The 22865-nt window shown below is 34.5% G+C and overlaps 1 protein-coding gene across 1 annotated transcript; it reads left to right on the forward strand.

Annotated features, from left to right (window-relative positions):
• Positions 1–4198: 4198 nt before the first annotated feature.
• Positions 4199–22471, forward strand: LOC106472591. Its single transcript, XM_013933246.2, has 3 exons — positions 4199–4266; positions 17945–18554; positions 22175–22471. Coding segments are annotated over exons 1-3 (909 nt in total). The 5' UTR covers positions 4199–4264.
• Positions 22472–22865: the final 394 nt, after the last annotated feature.

Raw genomic sequence — 22865 nt, forward strand, 5'->3', positions numbered from 1 at the left:
ATACGTGATTGGATTATACGTTTTCTAAAACTATATATATATATATATAAAGATTTAAAAAGCGTTTCCTAATTCTTGACATTACCGTGAAACATCGTTCATTTACAACTTCAATTCTGATACGCAGTAGGCTCAAACATAATTAATCCAAATATCGTTAATATTTTAAGTACAAGTGAAACGTTATTGAACAGAATTTTAGGTAAATAATTCTTTTCAGTTAACTATTGTGATATGTCCCCCAGTGGGTCAGCAGTAAGTTTATGGACTTACAGTGTTAAAATTCGGAGTTCAGTTACCTGCGGTGGACAGAGTGCAGATAGCCCATTATGTAGCTTTGTACTTAAAAACAACATGAAAGTGATGTTCTGTAGACTTACTGAAAATCAATAACAATTTATATGATTAAATTACCTCTTCTCCTTGAAACTTTTACAATTTAAATAACTGGATATAGACTTAGGCCTTCTCTTAACAGTCGGTTGTTTTGTCTTTATTTATTCCAAATAGTTCTTAGAGTGATTCCAGTTTTTATTAAATACGTAACCAGAAATTAATACATCTTTTACTGGTAATACTTCATGTATAGTCCCCCAGTAAAACAGCGATAAGTTTACGGATTTGCAATTCTAGCATGTGGGGTTCGATTTTCCACGGTGGACACAGCAGATAGTTCAATGTGGCTTTGCTATAAAACAAACAAGCATTGTGTATAACATACACAAGAGTGACATCTCTACATTTTGTTCGTTTTATTGTTTAGTGAAATCTAATTCTTAAAAGATAATTGAAACATAATTTCTTTTGTGAGCATCAGAAAAGTGTGTATGCATACTTTAAGTTTTTCATTAGGAATAACAAGATGTTCACGTGTTTCATTTTTTTAATGTAGTTCGCACAGTACTTGTAAGAGTTAAATCAATACTCAAATGAAACAGATTCATCGATGGGACTTGAAGTTTAATGATGGACAACAGGATGACGGCTACAACAACGAACATTTGACATGTGTATATTCAGTAACAAACATTTAATTCTTAAAAGTTTCGGAATATACATATTCCATCTTCAGCAAGATATATTGAACATAGTAAATTATTAGGTACAAAAATTTATAAAGTTTAAAAATTTTATAAAAAGTAATTAAAATAGGGAATAAAAGGACGAAGTAAATGTAAAAAAACAAATAAACAAGAAAGAATAGGATAATGCAGCAATTATAACAATATTATACAAGTTACTCAGAACAAACTTAACTGTAGTGAAACTGTGTTATTATTTAAAGTTGGGAGTTCATTTATAATGCCCCCCCAGTGGCACACCGGTATGTCTGCGGACTTACAACGCTAGAAACCGGGTTTCGATACCCGTGGTGGGCAGAGTTCAAATAGTCCTTGTGTAGCTTTGTGCATAATTAAAAACAAACAATCATTTATAATAGATAAACTTAATTTAATTAAAAGTTCAATGTTGCATAATACTGATGAGATGACTTTGACATTCATAATCAAGATGGGGTGGTTAGTGTTTTCACTATGTGTGCGAATTGTGGAGTCTGGTGGATTTGATAGTTTTTTACCAGTTCTGCTAGATACTTCCATATGTTCGTAGGTGTAATTGGCGTATGGTTTTTTACCAGTTCTGCTGGATACTTCCATATGTTCGTAGGTGTAATTGGCGTGTGGTTTTTTACCAGTTCTGCTTGATACTTCCATATGTTCGTAGGTGTAATTGGCGTATGGTTTTTTACCAGTTCTGCTAGATACTTCCATATGTTCGTAGGTGTAATTGGCGTATGGTTTTTTACCAGTTCTGCTAGATACTTCCATATGTTCGTAGGTGTAATTGGCGTATGGTTTTGCCAACGTATATGACATAACATTTTATCCACAAGTTCAACTACAAATGATATTTAAATCACCTTTCAAAATACAAACTCTATTCATATCTAAAGATCTATTACCTACCCCTATGCGTTCCAGGGTCATATATAAATACACATGTGGTGGCTGTAATGCCATTTACATTGGCAAAACCATACGCCAAAGTCACCTCATCAGTATCATCCAGTATTGAACTTTTAATTAAAGAAAGTTTATCTTTTATAAATGAACACATTATCCTGTTCTTTATTGTTTATTTGGTCGGCTTTCAATTTACTTAGTCCTTTTATTTTGTACTTTAATTATTTTTTTAAAAATATTTAAACTTCATATACCTAATAATTTACCATGTTCAATACAACTTGCTGAAGATGGAATGTGTCTATTCCGAAACGTTCAATAATTAAATGTTTGTTACTGAACATACACGTGTCAAATGTTCGTTGTTGCTACCGTTCCTCTACTGTTCATCAAATAAAACAACATGAAGGAAGTAAGGTTAAAAAAAAAAGTTTAGATTTAAAATAGCATGTAAGTATGTCTCTCTAGTGTATATTTAATCTCTTATATAGTTAATAGGTCGCCTATTACAAAGACGTCTTGGGAGTTTTGTAAATTTAATTTATTTTCAAAGTTCATAAGTACGCAATTTATAATAAGGAATTTACTTGGTACATTAACAGTAGCTAAATTGTACTACGTACTATAGAAGGACAAACTTTTCAGCTGTGTGCACTACTATAAATGTTTGGGTGCCTGCCAGTCTGAACTCCTGTTGATCGCTACTAAAATGTTTCAGAATATGCCTTTTTTTTCTTACTTAACTATTTATTCACAGAAAGTCGTACAAGATACCTGTATTACATAAGAAAAACAGTAGAAGTTGCTGACTATTGTTACAAGAGTGTAGAAAGAGGCGGGGAAACTTGGCACTGTTTTTAGTCTATTTAAACGTGATGTTTTAGAATGATATAACCAGTCTAAATAATACGGATTAAATTTGATACAAAATATTTGCACAAAGACTGTAATCGAAGTCAGTTTGTTCTCGTAAATAAAGTAAACCGATTTCAAGACGGTGTGACGTACCCACAGAACTCCTAATCCATTCTCACTATTTCCTATTTTCGTTTAAGCACACATGGACTATCTGCGCTGTGTCCACCACGGGGATCGAACCCGAATTTTTGTGTTATAAGCAATCGAGATTACCACTGAGCCATTAGGAACAATTCATTTTAAAAAGTCTACTTAGTTAAATCATGTATTGTGTATTTGTAGAGCACCTGTTCATATAACGTTTCGTACTTTAGATTGAAGTTAATGCTCTATCTATTTATATGTATCCACATATATATTGAGTTGTCAGAGTAATTAGTACTATAGAACTCAAGTAGATATCAAGCATCAATACTGGTAAATATTCAGTACAGAGGCACGTGTAGCTAAAAGTAAGTGTTAATGTGTTAACACTTATTTCGGGACTTTATAATATATAGTATAAACACGTGTAGTTCATTTTATAGACGTATATATAAAACTTTTTTTTATTTCTTTGTTTTAAATGGTTGGATTTTCCAATCGCTTCACATAATAATAGACATTCTTCACAGATTAATTCAACAGAATATTTTTTGAGGTGCTATGAGATGAGCCACGTGTCATGCTGAAGAAAACTTTTTATATTCAGAAACTGTGATATTTGGTTCAACGAACCACATTTCACTTACTTAGAACCCTGGATGGCGAAATATAACAAAAAAATGCCATGACAAAACGAAGCTTTTACAATGTTAACAACTTTTCCATCAGCGACGAAACGCATTAAGGTTGAGAGTTAATAATATGAAACTAATTACTGCATGTTGCGATAACACCAAGCCATATTATTAATGTTTATCTATTGCTCAGTTCAGTAACGTAATATGATTAGTCAATGTAGACTTTACGAAACATTAATCTTTCGAAAGAATTTTCTCTAACCATAATACTGGCCGTGAGAACATAATCCTTTCAACCACATCCTGTTAGCATATCCTTCTTCTATCAAATGAACAAGTACGTTCTTGCACGAGAACCAGCTACACAATGACGTCAATGCAAAGTATAACAAAAGGCCTATCATCTAGAGAACATCAAGTTATTGGTTAGGTTTGGATTGAATTTCGTGCAAAGCTACTCGAGGGTTATCTGCGCTAAGCGTCCCTAATTTAGCAGTGACAGACTAGAGGTCAAGCAGCTAGTCAACACCACCCACCGCCAACTCTTCGGCTATTCTTTTAACAACGAATAACAAGATTCACCATCACATTATAACGCCCCCATGGCTGAAAGAGCAAGTATGTTCCATCAAGTTCTGCCAGAAAGATATCACAGTAACTATGTAAATTGTTAACACCTTTTTATCTATTTATATCGGTAGCTGTTAATGTGTATATGATGATAGTTAAATGGTCGAAATGGAATAAATTAACAACTAAAATGCCAAGTACTGTAACATTTATAAGTTTTATACAGATGTGATATGACAGAAAGAAAAACTATTTTATTGTTTACTTTAACAATGATATGCTTTCTATATATTGGTTTGCACTAAATAAAAACTGAAATGCTAATTGCTGTAATAATGAAAAGTTTCATATTCAGGAAAATTGTAAAAATTTAAACGTTTTAAAGTTAATTGAAATAATATGTTTTTTTTTAAATTTAATATGTTAAATTTTAAACATATTAAATTTTTAATATGTTTATTTTTTTAGGAAAAGATCAAGACTACAACAGGAAATTAAAGAATATTTGTTTATTATACAGAAGTATTAACCCGTTACTAACCGTCATACAACAGTCTCCTGTACTGATACAGTTTTGATTGGATTGCTAGTAATGTGACGTCATATTGTGTTTATTTAGTTGTAAAACACGATTCCGTAACATATATAAGTTTTGCGAGATGTTCACCTTATACAATTTTTATAAACTTTTTTTTCGTAAACGTGAGCCTGTAGTAAAGCTAAGAAAATAATTTACTGACAGGTGTCGATATTCAGTGATGTACACTGAGAAAGGGGCTGAGGGGTTCCAGCCTCTGCCCTTCTGCTCTTATTCCCTAAAAGTCACCTTTTTTTTCAGTTTCAAAATCGTCCGTAACTACTAAAATACACGCCTCATTTCATACCTTCCTTGGTGCGAGTTATCACGAAAAAATTGTTTCACCTTTAAATCGTATGGCAACAAAGACTTGTAGGTGTTTACAGTAAAAAAATAATAATCATTTTGATATGCTATTTCGTGTTAATACGCAAAAACGCATTGTTTAGTATTATAGTTTAAAAGCGTTTATATGTCCGATTGAAAAGAAATACAAAATAATTTGTTTTTTCTCATAGCTTTCTACGCTATGTGTACCAAAGGCAATCCACGGTCCCCATAGTTTCTACAACCTGCTTCCAAAATAAAATGGTTTTACCTTACGTTACTTGAAAGGCGCCATTTTTTCCAGTGATCTTCTTTCCCTTTACTGCCTTCCGCACATTACTTTTGATACTCTGTTTTATGACTAAAACATTGTCTTACCGCACAGAATCTTCATGGGTGTTCTATAACTATACACATGTGAAAAGTATCTAAGTACTTGTCGATTAATAGTAAGCAAAGAAGCATTGTTCAGCTTTCTGTTGTACAACAAGTGTTTGAATGACTTAGAGCTTGTGTATAAGCCTAACTTTTTGTTTTTGCGCAGAAAAATACATTTCTTTGTTAACGGTACACGTCGTTATTATACGTATTTTTTATTTCTCCAATGAGTACCATTTCACTGCCTGTGTTTACAAATACGCTGAAATAACAACTTTCGTTTCGATAATTGCGTTTTTTTTTTGTTTTGTTTTTTCAGACGTTAAATCCTTAAAACAAGTATATTCAGAAAAACATACAGTAGTAGTTATAATCCCATGGTTTTTGTTTGGCTTTCGCAAAATCCATGAATATATTGTATTATGAAGCCTTGGACTGAAACACTGGTGTACAAATCAGCTAACACCGGATCATAGTCACTGAGCTTTTCCTTCCCAAGTGCTCAATCAAGTCAAGATCTAGGTTGTCTAAATTGGTCATCAGTCATGAATCCTTAGACTGAAACACTGGTGTACAAATCAGGTATCACCAGATCATATTCACTGAACTGTTCCTTCCCCAAATGCTCAATAAAGTCAAGTTCTAGGCAGTCTAAATTGGTCATCAGGTATTGCACTGCCTGTTCCTCCTGAGTCTTCACCAGCTGTCCCTTTGAGTGATAATGATGCTATCCGCTTCACTTTGCCACAATTAACCTGTAGTAGACGATACAGATAACCTCCAGGGGTGTTTCAGCCAATACACCAGAGGTGCCAGTTCAGATTGGTGCCCACAGACCTCAATGCTCTTTTAAGTTCACGTTCCTTGTTCTCAGTTGACAGAGTGATACATAGCCGTAGTAAACACGTTATTGTCGTATTCCGCACAGCCTCAAGCTTTCTTGCAAACCATAGTATTTTCAGCAGTCCAATTATCCTCTCAGGAAAATGCTCAATTAACCATGTTGGTCTATCACCACTATTTCAAAGAGTCATCTCTATAGTTTTTTATCTGACCATACGTCCATGGAAACAAATTGCAGTCTGGGACTGCCCTAGTGATGAAGGAAGCTTTTGCTGGCCACAGGCGACCATGACCAGTTCAACTTTTGATAACTGAAAACACAGAAGCCCAGAAGACACCTTTCCACATATTAACCATTTGTCATCTGTGCTTTCTGCTTGTTGGAATTCAATGGGGGAACAGTTTCAGTAGCTAGCTGCATTCGTGGACCCCAACCTCTCTTTAAGAACAAATTCCTCTTCTCGTCCTTAAGACCTTTGTTTATTTGTTTGTTTGAAGTTAAGCACAAAGCTACGCAATGGGCTATCTGTGCTCTGTTGATATAATTACTTTCTTTTTAAATTCGATACGTTAAGTGAAACTCGATTAATCTAAACCACGAGTGTATCATGACATCATTTTCTCCCCCGAGATATGCTTCCCTTGATATTAACAAAGTGTTCATCATACGTTAATTGACTTTGTGTGTTTTTGAATTTGCCTGTACGCGAGCTTCTACCACACTCTTGGAGCTAGCAAGACCAAACTTGGCAAGCGGTTTGTTTGTTTGTCTGTAATTAAGCACAAAGCTACACAATGGGCTGTTGGTGCTCTGCCCACCACGGGTATCGAAACCCGGTTTCTAGCGTTGCAAGTCCGTAGACATACCGCTGTGCCACTAGTGAGCTAAGACCTTTGTTTGAAAAGTTTTTAAAATTCAAGTCTAGGTGCAATGATAGCACAAGGAAAGGAAAAGAAAAGCACAAGTCAAAATTCAAAAACTATACGGCTCGGCATGGCCAGGTGGTTAGGGCTTGACTCGCATTCTGAGGGTCGCGGGTTCGAATCCCCGTCCCACCAAACATGCTCACCCTTTCAGCCGTGAGGGCATAATAATGTGACGGTCAATCCCACTATTCGTTGGTAAAAGAGTAGCCCAAGCGTTGGCGATATGTGGTGATGACCTTCCTTCTAGTCTTACACTGCTAAATTATGGACGGCTAACGCAGACAGCCCTCGTGTAGCTTTGCGCAAAATTCAAAACAAACAATCCAACAAAAAAATAAATTTATATTAAGTATTTTAACAAGAGATTTAGCAGAAAATTCATTGTTTGTTATTGAGTTTGACTTCCAAGTTTTACCTCCAACTGAAACTAAACAAAAACATATACTGGACAACAAAGTTTTACCAAGAACAAAAACACCTCATTTGACAAAAACAGAACAGGTTCAGCTAACAAAACATATATACAAGATGTTAAACAGTCGCCCTCTGTTCAAACTTTGAGAACTAAGACAGTGAACCTGTCTAACTTACTACATAAATAACTTGTATCAACGGATTATCTTAGAGTGCAGTGACATCCATGTCATCTCTTTTCTTCCGTTTAGATTAATACAAAAGACATATTCTTTAATAACTATACAACGTCACGTGGCTGTTGTAGCCATAAAAGTCTAAAACTCACAAAGTCTAAAGAGATTTTCCAGTAATACCATCCACGAGTAGAATAATCTTTGTCAACTCTGTTCACTTTATAAGAAAATGTGTGTGACAACGTGACAGCTTCTGTAAGAGTAAACATTTTATAATGTCATGAACAATTTATTTTTTGCCAATCTAAGCTAAAAGAGCAAAAAAAAACACAGTGTATGTTTCTAATTGCTACAAATATTTCATGTAGATAACCGTAGTAGGGAAAGGTTTTGTGGTTTATAAAGGTAATCGTACTAATGCAAAATTCATATAGCCGAATGTACTCATGAAGAAATCAGTAGCCTATGATGCACATTCCATATGACTTGACTTTGGTAAGGGAGAATTGTGTATACAACTTATGCAATGTTTCTGACATATTCACACTGATAACTGAAATAAAGCATTTAGCATAGTTGACTGTGATAATACTGCGGTGTTCCGTTAAAATCTATGACCCAAAAACGAATAGTTTTATGTGTGTGTGTGTATATACATGCAATAATAGCTCTAATTATGGAAACACACAACTATTACACATACAGCAGTCATGAATAACAAGTAACTGCGACTAGATGGTGAATTTATTAATGGTACAAAACGATATCACAGACATTATTGAAACATGAACAAGTTGTATGATGCAATAGTATTTTTTATGTGTATTCTTTGCCTTTCGCAGACCATTACACAATACTTTCATACTGTCATTCCTCTTTTGTTGTTGCACACAAAGATACTCCATAGGTGATCTGTGCTGTGCTCACCACAGGTATCGAACCCCGATGTTTAACTAAGCTATTGAAAGGTCCATACTATCATACAGCTTATCAATCTATGATAATGGAATGTCGTTCCAAATGTCCTGTTTGGTCCCCATAATTTAGCCGTGTTTGGTCATTTCTTGACCTTCGCAGTTTTTATATAAGCCCATACAGTATCATTAATATTCACAATGAAACTCTGTGCAGACCAAAACAATGTAGGAGTATTCTGCTGGTCTCTTTACCATAAAGATATCATTTCACCACATTTACTGTATGTGTGGAATTATTGCCTTGCTGGAAGATGAATCCCCGTCTGATAAGTCGTGTGCCCGAAGAAACAGCGTGATGGATGATAATCTGCCTACACTTGTTGCATGTCAGGGTACTCTCATCTCTGTATAGATAATCGACATTTCACGATAATATTGTCGAACAAATTGCGATTAATTGTTGCCAAATAGCTTGATCTTGAACTCACCTGTAAACAACACACGTTTCCAGTTTCCACCCTTTCTCATTTAACTGTTTCTGGTCCTGTGCCCATTTCAACTCCTTCATTTGGTTTCTAAGCAGAAGCTTTCCAGCAGCTTTATTTCTTTTACATCATTTCATGATACTGTGTACCTAACTGGGGTAACATTCGCATCTGTATTCATTGGAAATGTATACTTGACCATCGTATATCTCGTACAGAACATACCCTGAGGTACTTAATATCACTTTTAGAGAGTTTCGGTTTTCTACCTCGACCGCTTCTATTATTAACAATGCCAATTTCACGTGCCCTCTTCAGAAGTTTACAAAGAGCTCCTAATGAAACATAGAGGCTTTCCATAATTTATCACATGGAGAATTCCTTATTAGCCAAAACTTTAATTTCTACATGTTTGTCACGTAGTATGTCAGCCCTGGGAGAAAAGACTGCATTCACGCTACTATTTCTGGGCATAGTATGATTGCCTATAGTTTTTATAGGCTTAATACTGGTGTAGAATTTTCTGATTGGTTGAATGACAATCTATCACAGTGCAAACTGTCAACATGTGACTGTACTCTGGTGCAGTTAATTCTCACACAGTAAAGGAATAACAATCCTACAGTATTAGTTTTTTATACCCATATTCCTCACTGTTCCTAATACCATGTACTGAGTTTAAAAAAAATTAGAAATTAAAAACGTTTTGAAAGGCCTAAAATATCATAAATCATCCTTTTTTTCATTTTATGTTTTTCACAGTTTTGGTAGGTAGCACAATGCGGATTCTAAACCAGAAACTAAAAGTGAAAATAATATCTCACGTGTATAGTAATCCCCCCCCCCCCGAGTGGATTAGCGGCAAGATTATGCACTTATAAAGTAAAACCATGGGTTCGGTTTCTTGTGGGGGGGGGGAAAGTGCAGAGAGCTCATTGTGTAGCTTTGCACTAAAAAACAACAACAGTTCAAATGTATATCTTTTTGTTACAGCTTACTGCTAAGGAAAGCTTCCATTTATTATTATAACATTAAAGTTTAGACTTTATAGGTTTTCATGTCTCTCTAGCATATTGAGCTTTTTTTACTTCTAGTATCGAGTAACAAGTTTCCTTGTCAGTAAACTTCAGCAGATACATGAGAGATTTGGTTTCAAACCCACAAAGATGGATGTGAGTAAAAATATCTGCTGTATAGCGTAATGTTATGTCGCATATTTTAATTCCTTTTCGATAACTTTAAACATTGGATTCTATGCTACAATAACAAATATAATTTTTAGAAACGTTCAGCACAGGTGAAAATATATTTAATCTGAAAAGTTTCAGTATTTACTTGAACCCTTTCATTAATCTTTTTTTTTTTTTGTATTTGAAAGAGTTTGTTGGGGCTTCAATGTTGCCCATCTCTTTTCGTCTAGATATCACTGGTGACGTGCATGCATCTTCTGAACATCGTGTTTAGGTAAAAAAATATATACATATGGCTACTTAAAAAATTATCGTTTGTTTTTTAGTAGTTAAGCACAAAGCTACACAATGGGCTATCTGTGCTCTGCCCACCACGTGTATCGAAACCCGGATTCTAGCGTTGTAAGTCCGCAGACATACCGCTGTGCCACTGGGGGCCAACAAATTATCGAACATACACATATCAAACACCGGAAGAATGTAGGACAGGAATTTTTGTTTTGACTTCTTTTGTTTATATTTTAGTCCCATCAAGTCCCATCATGCAACATAGTTTTAACTAGATATAGTCGAGTTTATACTTAAGTTAAAAGCAATTTCTTTTGTTCTGATTCAAGGTCTTAACATTTAACAACTCGTGACATGAAAATGACAGAACGTAAGCGTCTACGTTTCCTGCAATCAAATTCCAGAATACTTTAACTTATATGTCGACTTTAATGAGATTTATTAGATTTGTCTGAATTGATTTCGTGTTTATTTTTTAATTTGCCAATGTTACAATACCCTTTTCTTGTCTATAAGTGCTCTACAAGTTTTCTACTTGACTTGATTGTTCTTTAATTCTATGATGAATAGATTTTTATATTACTAATGGATGTTTAAATATATTTTTATATTACTAAATAGCGTTTAGATTCATTTTCACATTACTAAATGATGTTTAAATTTTTTTTTTTAGTTTTGTCCGGAAAGTTTACGAATAGAGCTTGTTCGCTGTAATCAATTCAAGAAGACATTACAACTGTACAATAGGCCAAGAATCCCAAAAAATAATAAAAGCCATGAATTACTAAAACTCATAACAAAAAAAACAGGCTTACGTCACACTTATAACTTTCCACGATTTCGTATAGAAAAGTCTTAGGTTCAGTGGTAACCTGACTTGACAATTAATTATTTATGGCTGGTAAAAAATTTTTATTCTCGAAAATTACAAGCAGCACATAGAAACGAGGTTTAATCGTTGTTATATATCCCCAAAACAACATAAAGTATTTGCCATTAATTTCTGTTAGGTCAGTACTAAATAACATGCAATTTGAAGCAACGTCCAAATAGATGTATGATTTTGGAATACATTATAATTTTAACTTTTCGAAAATGAGTTTCACGGTGCATTCGATATATAACTGAAATACGTTTTTTTAAAGAATTTATTGTCACTTTATATGTAGAATCAGGATCTTATTGTGGACTTAAAAGTGCTTATGATTCCTGAAGTATGTAACGTTCTATTAAATGTATAAGAATAGCTTGTGTATAAATCGTGGACAAGGCGATTATGTATAAATCACTGTTCACAAACTTGTTCTAATAAATAAACATCATTCTTAGCATTGCACAATTATTATCGTTCTGGATATGACGTATGTAGGAGTCTTACAAAGTTTATAATAGATTGTTTTTATATACTTCTTGGGGGAATGTGGTACTTCTTGTGTCTTTTGTAAAATTTTACCCCTGGTGGATCAGCTGCAATTCTAAAGGCTTATAACTCTAAAAATCTTGTTTCGATCCTCGCGGTAAACATAGCTTTGTGCTTGGCCTAATGGTTAGTGTGTCTGGGCTTGGATCAAAGGGCTCATGGTTCGCGTCCCATTTCTCAAAACACGTGCTCCGCATTTGGGGAACATGAGTGCTCTATAAGAATGATGGGTAAAACCCTATTATCTGGTCAGACAAGCGTATCCCAAACGTTGACGGTGGGTGCTGTGCAGTAGCTGCTTTCACTTTAATCTATCATTTTAAATTAGGGACGGCTAAACACAAACAGCCCTTGTCTAGCTTTACACAAAAACTTCTAGATCAGCAAACAATTTTAATACAATGTGAATGAAGTGCAGTAAAAATGAAACCAAAAATCCAACCATCAACATAAATAAAATCACAGATACGTGCACGTATATATATATATATCCATATCATTCGTTGTTTTAACTCACTATATCTTTTTCTTTCTTTCGCGAGCTTGTATCCAAAAGGGTGTAACTATCTACTAGTTTCTACAATTAACGTTATTTTTCCCAGGATATTCCAATCTTGTTCAGTCAGTTTTAGAATATATTGTCAAGGCAAATTTTAAAAACGTTTTCAAAGTGGAATCAGTGAACAATTTTCCATCGTAGGTATTCATGTTGATGAGGTTTACTTTATATAAGTGGTACAGAAACCTAAGCACAGTTTATTTGAATGATATAAAGTTAATAAAGCACTGTCATGTGGTGGATATGTGAGCGACATGTTAAACACCTACGTAACTGGTTCACATGTTTTTTGCCATACGCAGTACAATTCCGCCACGGAAAGGTTTATGGCAGTAGGCTCAAAAAGTCTATGACGAGATTGTTAAACGCAAGGAATCCTCCAAGATTCTACATGAAAACCCACACAGCAGAGCGTTTACAAATCACACCAATAAGCACTTCGGAGCAATGTCCTCGTCTTCAAAGTAAAAGCTACGGATACCAAAGAAAAGCCCTCTAATATAAAAAAAAAAAAACATTACGCAAAAGCGGGGCATATTTCCTGGTACCTTTAAAAATAAACAAGGATTTAAATCTATATTACATATATATATGTGTATGTGTATTGATTTGTTTGTATATATTTAGATATTTTAACGGATATCAAGTTAGTTTGTAGTTCCATGCGATTATGAAACATCTACTTGCAAAGTTTCGACTGCCAGAGTGTAAAAGTATTTCATAATAGTACTTATGGGCTAAGTTTATGCATGTTTTTCCAAATTACTTGAATTTTAAAAATGTAATCCGATTTCTTTATTTTTCTACACTTATATTGATATTTTAAGCATTGCTGTATGCGTGTGCCGCTATAAGAGGTTATATACAAGCAAGTCCGAACACTCTTAATCTTTAGTTCTTCATTATGGTAAATTATAAAAGGTTAATGCGTCAAAATATATAACTGATAAGAACATAACCCAAAAGCAATTTTACCAAAATGGATACATTATGACATTCGTTAAAAACATTCACAAAGTAATAAAACATTTCAATCCCTAGTTTTAATCCAATTACCTTCAATATTTCTTTGTTTCTTAACGCAAAGCAACATAATGGACTATTTGCGCTCTTTCCATCGCACGGAATCGAACCCTGTATTTTAGCGCTCTAAATATGATAACCTTTTCCACCCTTCCCTGTAATTATTGTATTTGATTTCACAAGTTAAGGTAAACTAGCCTGTTTGCTTGTTACACAAAATAAATATAATTTACAGACATTGTACCGCAGGCAGTGCTGGTAACTTTGTAGTTACAAAAATGTTTAAATCCAGAAAGCCAAAGCACGGTAATCTCCCCCCCCCCTCTCTCTCTTCCAGTCGCGTCTATGGCGTAGGATTTCCAAGCAATCCTAACTGAAAACACCTTACAACTATGTAATAATGCATCAAATTTGAATTGATCCAAAATTTATTATCATAATTATTATCAAGATGCAACGTTGGGGGAGGGGGTAACACATTTTCCATATTACGTTAAACAGTATCATTAGCTGACTAACGGTTAGAACTGAATTGTTGGCATTTGATAAATAAATTTATGTAAGAAATTCCTAACACAAATACCTCTTGTTTCGTTTGTCGGTGGATTTAGTGCAACTATCTCTTCATTTGCTAAAAATGGAAAGTCCAACCAATCATATCTAAACATAAATTTTAATGCACGTTCATATACACAAAAAATTTAGGTCATACATAGTATGAAACTATTCCAAACTTTGTCCGTTCTATTGAGAGGTGGTGCATTTATGAGGCGTTCTGTTGCCAGTATACTCGTGTATTACTAATTACTGTTGTAAGAAATTTGAGAAGTTGTGAAAAGTATAAAGTAAAAAGCATATCGAATGGAAAACCAATGCGGAAAGTATGCTCCCTGGTGAGAAGACTTGTCTCTAAAGTAGCTTCCACGAATAATGAATCCTGCTGGGTTTAAGGGCATCCTCAAAATAATGCGAAGTTTTATAAATTCCATGATAATAAATGTAAAGATACTTTTGTACGTTCATTCCAGTCTGATCCATTACAACTGAATCGACGAGTTTCGAAGATGCTGCTCTTCTCAATGTTCCAAACCTTGAAATATATATATATATTGAATTTAATTATTCCTATAAGGTTTTAATCCTTAAAGTCTCTCAAAGTTGTGTTGTTGTTGTTGTTGTTGTTGTAAAAATTAAACAGTGTAGTCTGCCTTATTTAACATAATTTAAAATATGTAACTTTTCGAATAACTTGATATTTCATGCTTTCCCATTTTGGTGTTTAAGACTTTTAAAAAATCTTTGTGGATTTTTTTAACTTTAAGTGTTTTACTTTATTTACAGATTTCACATAAATATCTTCCATTGTATCACGGTGTTACGGGTTTCACTCGACTACATAGACGGCTTCTCTTGTATCACGGTGTTACAGGTTTCACTCGACTACATAGACGGCTTCTCTTGTATCACGGTGTTACGGGTTTTACTCGACTACATAGACGGCTTCTCATGCATCACGGTGTTACGGGTTTCACTCGACTACATAGACGGCTTCTCTTGTATCACGGTGTTACGGGTTTCACTCGACTACATAGACGGCTTCTCTTGTATCACGGTGTTACGGGTTTCACTCGACTAAACAGACGCCTTCTCATGCATCACGGTGTTACGGGTTTCACATGACTACATAGGCGCTTTCTCTTGTATCACGGTGTTACGGGTTTCACTTGACTACATAGACGCCTGCTCATGCATCACGGTGTTACTGGTTTCATTTGTCTACAATAATACTTTATTTTCTAGCCTAGTATTATAAGTTTTACTTGACAATAAAAAAGGATACGAAAGAAAGACGAAAGAAAGTGTTTTTATTGTCAAGTAAAACCTGAAACACTGTGATACACGTCTATATCGTTAAGTAAAACCTCTAACATCATCCTGATGTTAGAGGTTTTATTTGACTACATATATTATTTTTCTACTATCCTAATTTTAGACACCTTACTTAGCTACACGAGTAGTTTCATTTGAACCATATAGTTACCCACTACTGAGCCGTAAGTGACCTAATAATTAGCGTAACGGGCTGGATGTCGAAAGGTCCAAGGTTTGAACCCACGGTATGACGTTTAACCCCTTCAGCCTATCAGCTATATGCGAGTTATAAAAGTGACAGTCAATCCTATTATTCGTTTAGAAGTAGTTGTGTAGGCGACGGGTGCTGCTTTCACTCTGGTCACCAGTTCTAAATTAAGGGCGGGTACTGCTTGACCTTTAAGGTTATTGACCTGACTGTTGAGGCCATATTTTGAATAATGTATCATTCATTTTAGGAATACTAATACCACAGTTTCATAAGAGCTTTCTCTCTTGTTCTTGCAATACAGGATTTTACTTTATCACACGAACATGTTCTATTGAAACCTGGAGTTAGACATGCTACTGGACTCTTAACTCCTGTACTGAGTATTAATATATGTATGTATATATTTGGAATGAACTCCTGTACTGAGTACTAATATATATATATATATATCTTTGGACTCTTGGCTCCTGCGATGAGTATCCTAAGATAATTATAAAGATAAAGATAATTAGAAAATTATAGTTAGCATATATATATATTTATTTATTTAATTGCCTATAATTCGTAACATGCTGATTTATTATGTAATGTGCCTTTAGGTTTAACTATTTTGTAGCAATGATATGTCTTACTCTTTAATTAGCTTTCGACATCATTGATTTGTTCCTATATAAAGTTTTGTGAGTTATCAACCCGAATATCATTGAGCTAGATTTGAGGGTAGGTTGTGAGACCTAAAATTCTGCCCCTGGTTGATACTTCCTTTTCATACCTCACTCTTTAAGTCTCACCAGGTGGTGGTTGAATCGATAGCTAAATGTGCTCTGAATTAAAACTATAGTATAAACTCTGTTTATTTTATTTTAGTTGCTTGTTTTAGAAGTTCATCGTTCAGTTTGACTAAAAGAAAGCAAGAATCTTCCCAATAACCAGCACAATTTTACAAACTTTACGGTCAAAAAACCCTCTTTATGTTTATCGAACCTGAACTTAAAGTAACTGTTTAAAAGAAGGGCGAAGACTCACATATATATAAAACCAAGTGGGAGGAGAAACCCATAAGAACGACATCCTTCAAGATTTACTCCTTGTCAGACAGAGACCACACACCGCGTTAGATAACCACTACCTACAACAACGAGAAATATTGATCAACTTATTGCAAAAGCGTATTCATATGTACTGCCTTAAATTGACGGTACGTGTTTGGTTCATTCGTCGTTTGATGGCGCTGCGATATAGAAATCAGTATGGATTTCATGTCCAGACACTGAGTTGGCTCTTGGGTTTGGGGAGTGTCAGTGGCAAATAGCGATATGCATTTGTTCGACAACCGCCTGTTGCTGCAGCATTTCACTGGTTATTTTTCGTGTATTTGACAGTTTGTTTCTTGCCATGAGCACGGCCCATGTGTATTACTTATATTTTAAATGCCTATAAATTATTTACAGTTAAAAATCGTATTACCTGATAGCTCTAGACGTTTAAAAAATTCATTTCCATACTCTTTATTACGAGCGAGTAGTTCTGTCTCTTCCCAAATTCGCAAAGCAAAGGGCCCCCCTGATAACCGTGATTTAAAGGGAAGTATAAGGTTTGTTTGAAATCTAGTGGGTGTTGGAAGTGCTTAGGTTATTACATTGGAGTAATGCCGAGGTCTATTTTAAACCTAATAGGTGTTGGAAGTGCTTAGGTTATTCTGCGTTGAAGTAATGCCAAGGTCTGTTTCAAACGTAGTAGGTGTTGGAAGTGTTTAGGTTATTACATTGGAGTAGTGCCATACTCCGTTCCCAAGAATCTCACTCTGTATAAACCGTTTAACTTGCATATGTCAATGTGTTTGTAACCGCCGTTAATTTTCCTTGTCCCTTTGCACCACCCTCGAATCATAAGTAAATTTCCTTAATGTTGGAAAATCTAAACATATTTAATTAAAAAAAAAAAGCATTTCTGACATGCCTTTAAAAGTGATAATAGTCAGCCTTCTTGCGCACTTGGATATATTCTCTTTGTATTACTTACCGCAAAACTGATTTCATTAATGGATTTTAGTACTATTACAGCAGAACAGAACAAAGTAGAGATTGGGAAGAGTCTTAAACAAACGCTAATGGCTTCTTTCACTAAACATTTGAGTACTCACGTTTATTTCCATATGGACAGGACCGGATCACAACGCAAAACAGGAACTAGTTCGGGCTTTTCCCAAGAAGCGCCACCTATAGGTAGCAACGGGAACCCACGAAGGAAGGAAAATAATTCTCAACTCCTAGCAGGTCGGCTTAACCACTTCCAGAGGGATTACTATACAGGTGATAGGGGATTTTCGGAAATAAGTCGATTTTCAGATCTTCAGGGATCCAGGATGGGTCGGGAGCACTCTCGTCCAGACTATGATGACTTTGATATTTTCTGCCACAGTCCGACAATGATGTCTCCAGAACTTTCTGCTAGGGATAAGAATAAGAGAAAAATGTGGAGAAGATCAAAAGATAAATTTGAACTAAAGACTGGAGATACTTTTCAGTCTTTGAGTCATCTCAGTTCATATCGATATTCTGAAACAACGTTAGATCAAGGTATTAAAAGAGCCCAGCAGTCATCACTGGGTCAAGAACAGAGAAAGCACAAAGATGAGACGAGGAGGCCGCCACGTCGCTCACTCTCTACAGCCGCTGTGGACGAACATCAAGGAGGTTCAGCAGTTCAAGATATTCGAGACTGTTTTATTATTCCCACTCATCTTATGAGCCGCTTTATGCCATTTTACTGTGTAAGAAATTTCTTATATTTTATCTCTTTCATGTTGTATTGAATATTATGTAAGATGATAATAATTAAGAGCGCACATGAACTATGTGAAAATTGCTCTATACGCCAAATTTATATTGAAAATATTATTTTGTTTGCCCGGATCGTTCAGTTATGTAATTTTATTAATTCTTAAAATTCTTGTTCAGCTTGTGAATTAGACTTTGAGATAATGAAAGTTTTATTTTTCACTTGCGTTACCTCTTCTCCCTTTTTCTAATTTTTAACCGTAGAGTTTTTATGACTATCTTTTTCCTTATTTTTTCATTACCGTAGAGTTTTTATGACTATGTTTTTCCTTATTTTTTCATTACCGTATAGTTTTTATGACTATCCTTTTCCTTATTTTTTCATTACCGTAGAGTTTTTATGACTATCCTTTTCCTTATTTTTTCATTACCGTATAGTTTTTATGACTATCCTTTTCCTTATTTTTTCATTACCGTATAGTTTTTATGACTATCTTTTTCCTTATTTTTTCATTACAGTAGAATTTTTATGACTATCTTTTTCCTTATTTTTTCATTACCGTATAGTTTTTATGACTATCTTTTTCCTTATTTTTTCATTACAGTAGAATTTTTATGACTATCTTTTCCTTATTTTTTCATTACCGTATAGTTTTTATGACTATCTTTTTCCTTATTTTTCATTACCAGTAGAGTTTTTATGACTATTCCTTTTCCTTATTTTTTTCATTACCGTAGAGTTTTTATGACTACTTTTTTCTTAAATTTTAGTTTGTTTGTAATTAATCACAAAGCTACACAATGGGCTATCTGTGCTCTGCCCACCACGAGTATCGAGCTTAATTTTTGGTATCCTTGTGTACTTGTATGTCATCTTCTAAACATTTCTCTCTTTTTCTCGGCACTTGCATCCTACTACTTTAATGTTTTAATTTTTTTCTGTTTATCACTTTTTCTTTTCTTTTACATACATTCCTTCATTGATCTTAGTCTCTCATTTCGCTTGTTTATTTAATTATCTTAATTCTTAACGTCTTCCGCAGCCTATACATTACATTTTAAGATAATGTACTTTATGTCTTTCATCTGCGCATCCTTTTTCTCTCTCTCTTTCTTTTGACCTGTTATAGTCTAGTGGTTCGGTGCTCGACTCGCAATTTCCGAATTACGGGATCGAAACGTGGCACCGAACATGCTCGCCTTGTGAACAGGCATTGTAATGTGACGGTCAGTCCACTATTCGTTAGAAAAAGAGCAGCCCAAGAATTGGCGGTGGGTGCCCTTTGATCGACGGTTTGATTCCCCAGTTTAAAATTAAGAACAGAGACTGAAAACCTTAGTAGCTTTGCCACAAACAAAAACAACTGTATCACTATTTCTTGTGTGAGATAGCGAATTGTACTTTTATTTTATTATAGTTTCGTTCACTGTTAGTTTATTATTTCTTGCATCGTTTAGTTCAACTATGACTTCTTAGTTATATTAAAGCGCTAACTCACCTTCTAGCTAAAGCACGTTGAATTTGAGTATATTTGTATTATGAAACTGACACAAGCTTTCCCTAGCGGTGACGTACAAATATTAATGTTGAGAAAGATTACATAAATTGACTAGTCTCATGAGATCTAACCTCTTTGTCTAACCACTAAATAAAAACCTTTCATTGATTTTAAACGAGTTAATTCACGAGATTTAGTTAGAACGAATTATTACTGATGGTTGCTCGTTATTGTTAATGATCTTGAAGCGGTTTAGTTTTGGAGTATTTGTGTTTTTTTCGGAATTCGGTTTTTCTTCTCCTGGTTCTTTTTCCTAATTCCTTTTGGAAATTAATAACATTAATATTAATGTTGTATTGTTTATTAACGTTTGTATCACGTCCTGGCCAGGCACAGGTTTACTAACTGTTTTTTTTTTTTCATATATAAAAGTATAAGTGATAAAACTTGTATTCCAATTATTTGCGCCCGGCATGGCTAGGTAGTTAGGGCGCTCGACTCGCAATCTGGGGGTCGCGGGTTCGAATCCCCGTCACATCAAACATGCTCGACCTTTCAGCCGTGGGGGCGTTATAATGTGACGGTCAATCCCACTATTCGTTGGTAAAAGAGTAGCCCAAGAGTTGGCGGTGGGTGGTGATGACTAGCTGTCTTCCCTCTAGTCTTACACTGCTAAATTAGGGACGGCTAGTGCAGAAGCCCTCGTGTAGCTTTGCGCGAAATTCAAACACAAACAAACCAATTGTTTGAAAGTTTTATTTTGGATTTCTGTTGTCGTTCCAGTTTAATAAATTGTTTTTTGTTCAACACTGGTTTTAGCGGCGTTATGTTTTAGTCCGTTATACTTTTATTTTTCATCACGATCGTTTTTCTTAATTTCTGTTGTTCTTTCCTGGTGTTTGTTCTTCTAAGCATTTCCTTCACATTTGTGTCCTAACTACTTGTAGTGTTTTCTTTTTTTTCACTTGCTTTTATTTCATTTTTTCTACACTTCTTGATTATTTTTCGTCTCCTCTTTTGCTTGTCAATTTGTTGTAACTCTTGTCATTTTATTATTATTTTTGTTGTTGTTATTGTTCTTCGTTTCCATCTCTTTCTTATTGTTTTATAGGCCTTTTATCAAATTTAGATTTACAAACATCTTAGAAGATTTATTTAAGTGCCTCATAAATCATTACTTCATTTAAAAGCGGACAAGCTACGGATATCCTCAAGAACTCTCCTGAGGAGACTGTCCAAAGTATCAAAAGTGAGGTCCAATGACAAGTAAATAGTCTAAGTTCGTAAAAATACAAATGTGCATTTTATTTTTTTTAAAGTTTTACAATAATATCTGAGTCAATCTTTTACAAATATATATATATATATATATATTAGTTCTTGTCTTCATTTTTACTATATGTGAGGATCTTTTGCTTCTTCGTGTAATTCTAACGTTGTTTTCTCTTTCTCATTTATTATTTTTCTGTCTTTCTTTCTTCTGGGTATATCTCATCTGTCACTATCTGTATAATCCAGCCTGACGAGCCCTGGTATTGAACGAAAGGCCTAGTCTTAGTCGTCACTGAATATGGCATAAATAGTGTTGTACATATTATAACATATTCTCCTGTTTAAACAACTCTGTTTAAATATTCTCCTTTACTTTCGCTCATGGATTCTTAGATTTACTTATGATTTAAACTCTCCGCTCTTTTCTATTTTTTCTTTCTTGCTCTAATATATATATATATATATATATATATGTGTGTGTTCTATTTTAGAGCTATATATAATTGATCTGTATATATGTTCAGGGCATCATTTCATATCACTTAACACATGTAGTAACGCCTCTAAACACATTGTCATGGAAGACAAGCTACTGCTTAGGGTCATGCACTGGTGGTTAAAATTTATATTTAAAATTAAAATGTATTCATTATTCTTATCTCTGCAAAAGAACTACAAAACATATGGTGTTTATTTCTTTAAAAATAACAGTTAGGAACTTAATTTGAACCATTTAAAAATAAAATAATGTTTAGGGCAACAAATTCTCCTCGCTTATTACAGCCGGAAACGTACATAATTATTTTTTTTTTTTTACTAGTGCCTTTTATTATTATTTTTAGGAGAGCAACCTCAGCCTTTCTTCTCAAGCTCTGAGTATGATGAAAGTCACTGACCCGAAAATTTGTATTATTTTCGATTTTGGCGAGAACGCTTCATTTGGCTCTCAAGACTTACCATCACCAACGACCACGCTCGAGCTGCCGCCAAAAGATTGGTTGATGGTTCAGCTCTGCCGCCAACGGAAGCAGTTAAGCTGGATAAGAGAATCCTCAACGGCAACAGAAGGCATGCTCCTGATGAACGTCGAACGCCACAGTAAGCTTATGTACCGTTTTTATTATGCATTTCTTAAGTAATGTAGTTATAGAAACGAAATTAGCACAGATAAAAATTTTCTAAATAAGCACACATAAAAGTATTTTTTCTAAATAAGCACGAAAGAGTTTTTCCTAAATGCAAACTTTTGTTTGACTGATTCTTGAGAATATATTAATTTGCGTCATTTAAAAATGATGACTAATGAAACTCATCCTAATGATATACTTCAGTCGAGGACGTTCAACATTTTAACAATATAGGGTGTTATCAAAGTCTCGCTCCACCATGGTTTCCGTCCTTATTATGATATTTCTGTCATGTCTTTGTTTCACTAACGTTGCAGTAATTCGTTGGTATGTCGTTAGCCTTGCAAATAACGTGTGAAAACGATCATGTTGTAATTTATTTGTCTGTTTGAATTTATGCCCAAAG

Source organism: Limulus polyphemus, unplaced genomic scaffold (genome assembly GCF_000517525.1).
Source record: "Limulus polyphemus unplaced genomic scaffold, Limulus_polyphemus-2.1.2 Scaffold5450, whole genome shotgun sequence".
NCBI classification, from domain to species: Eukaryota; Metazoa; Arthropoda; class Merostomata; order Xiphosura; family Limulidae; genus Limulus; species Limulus polyphemus.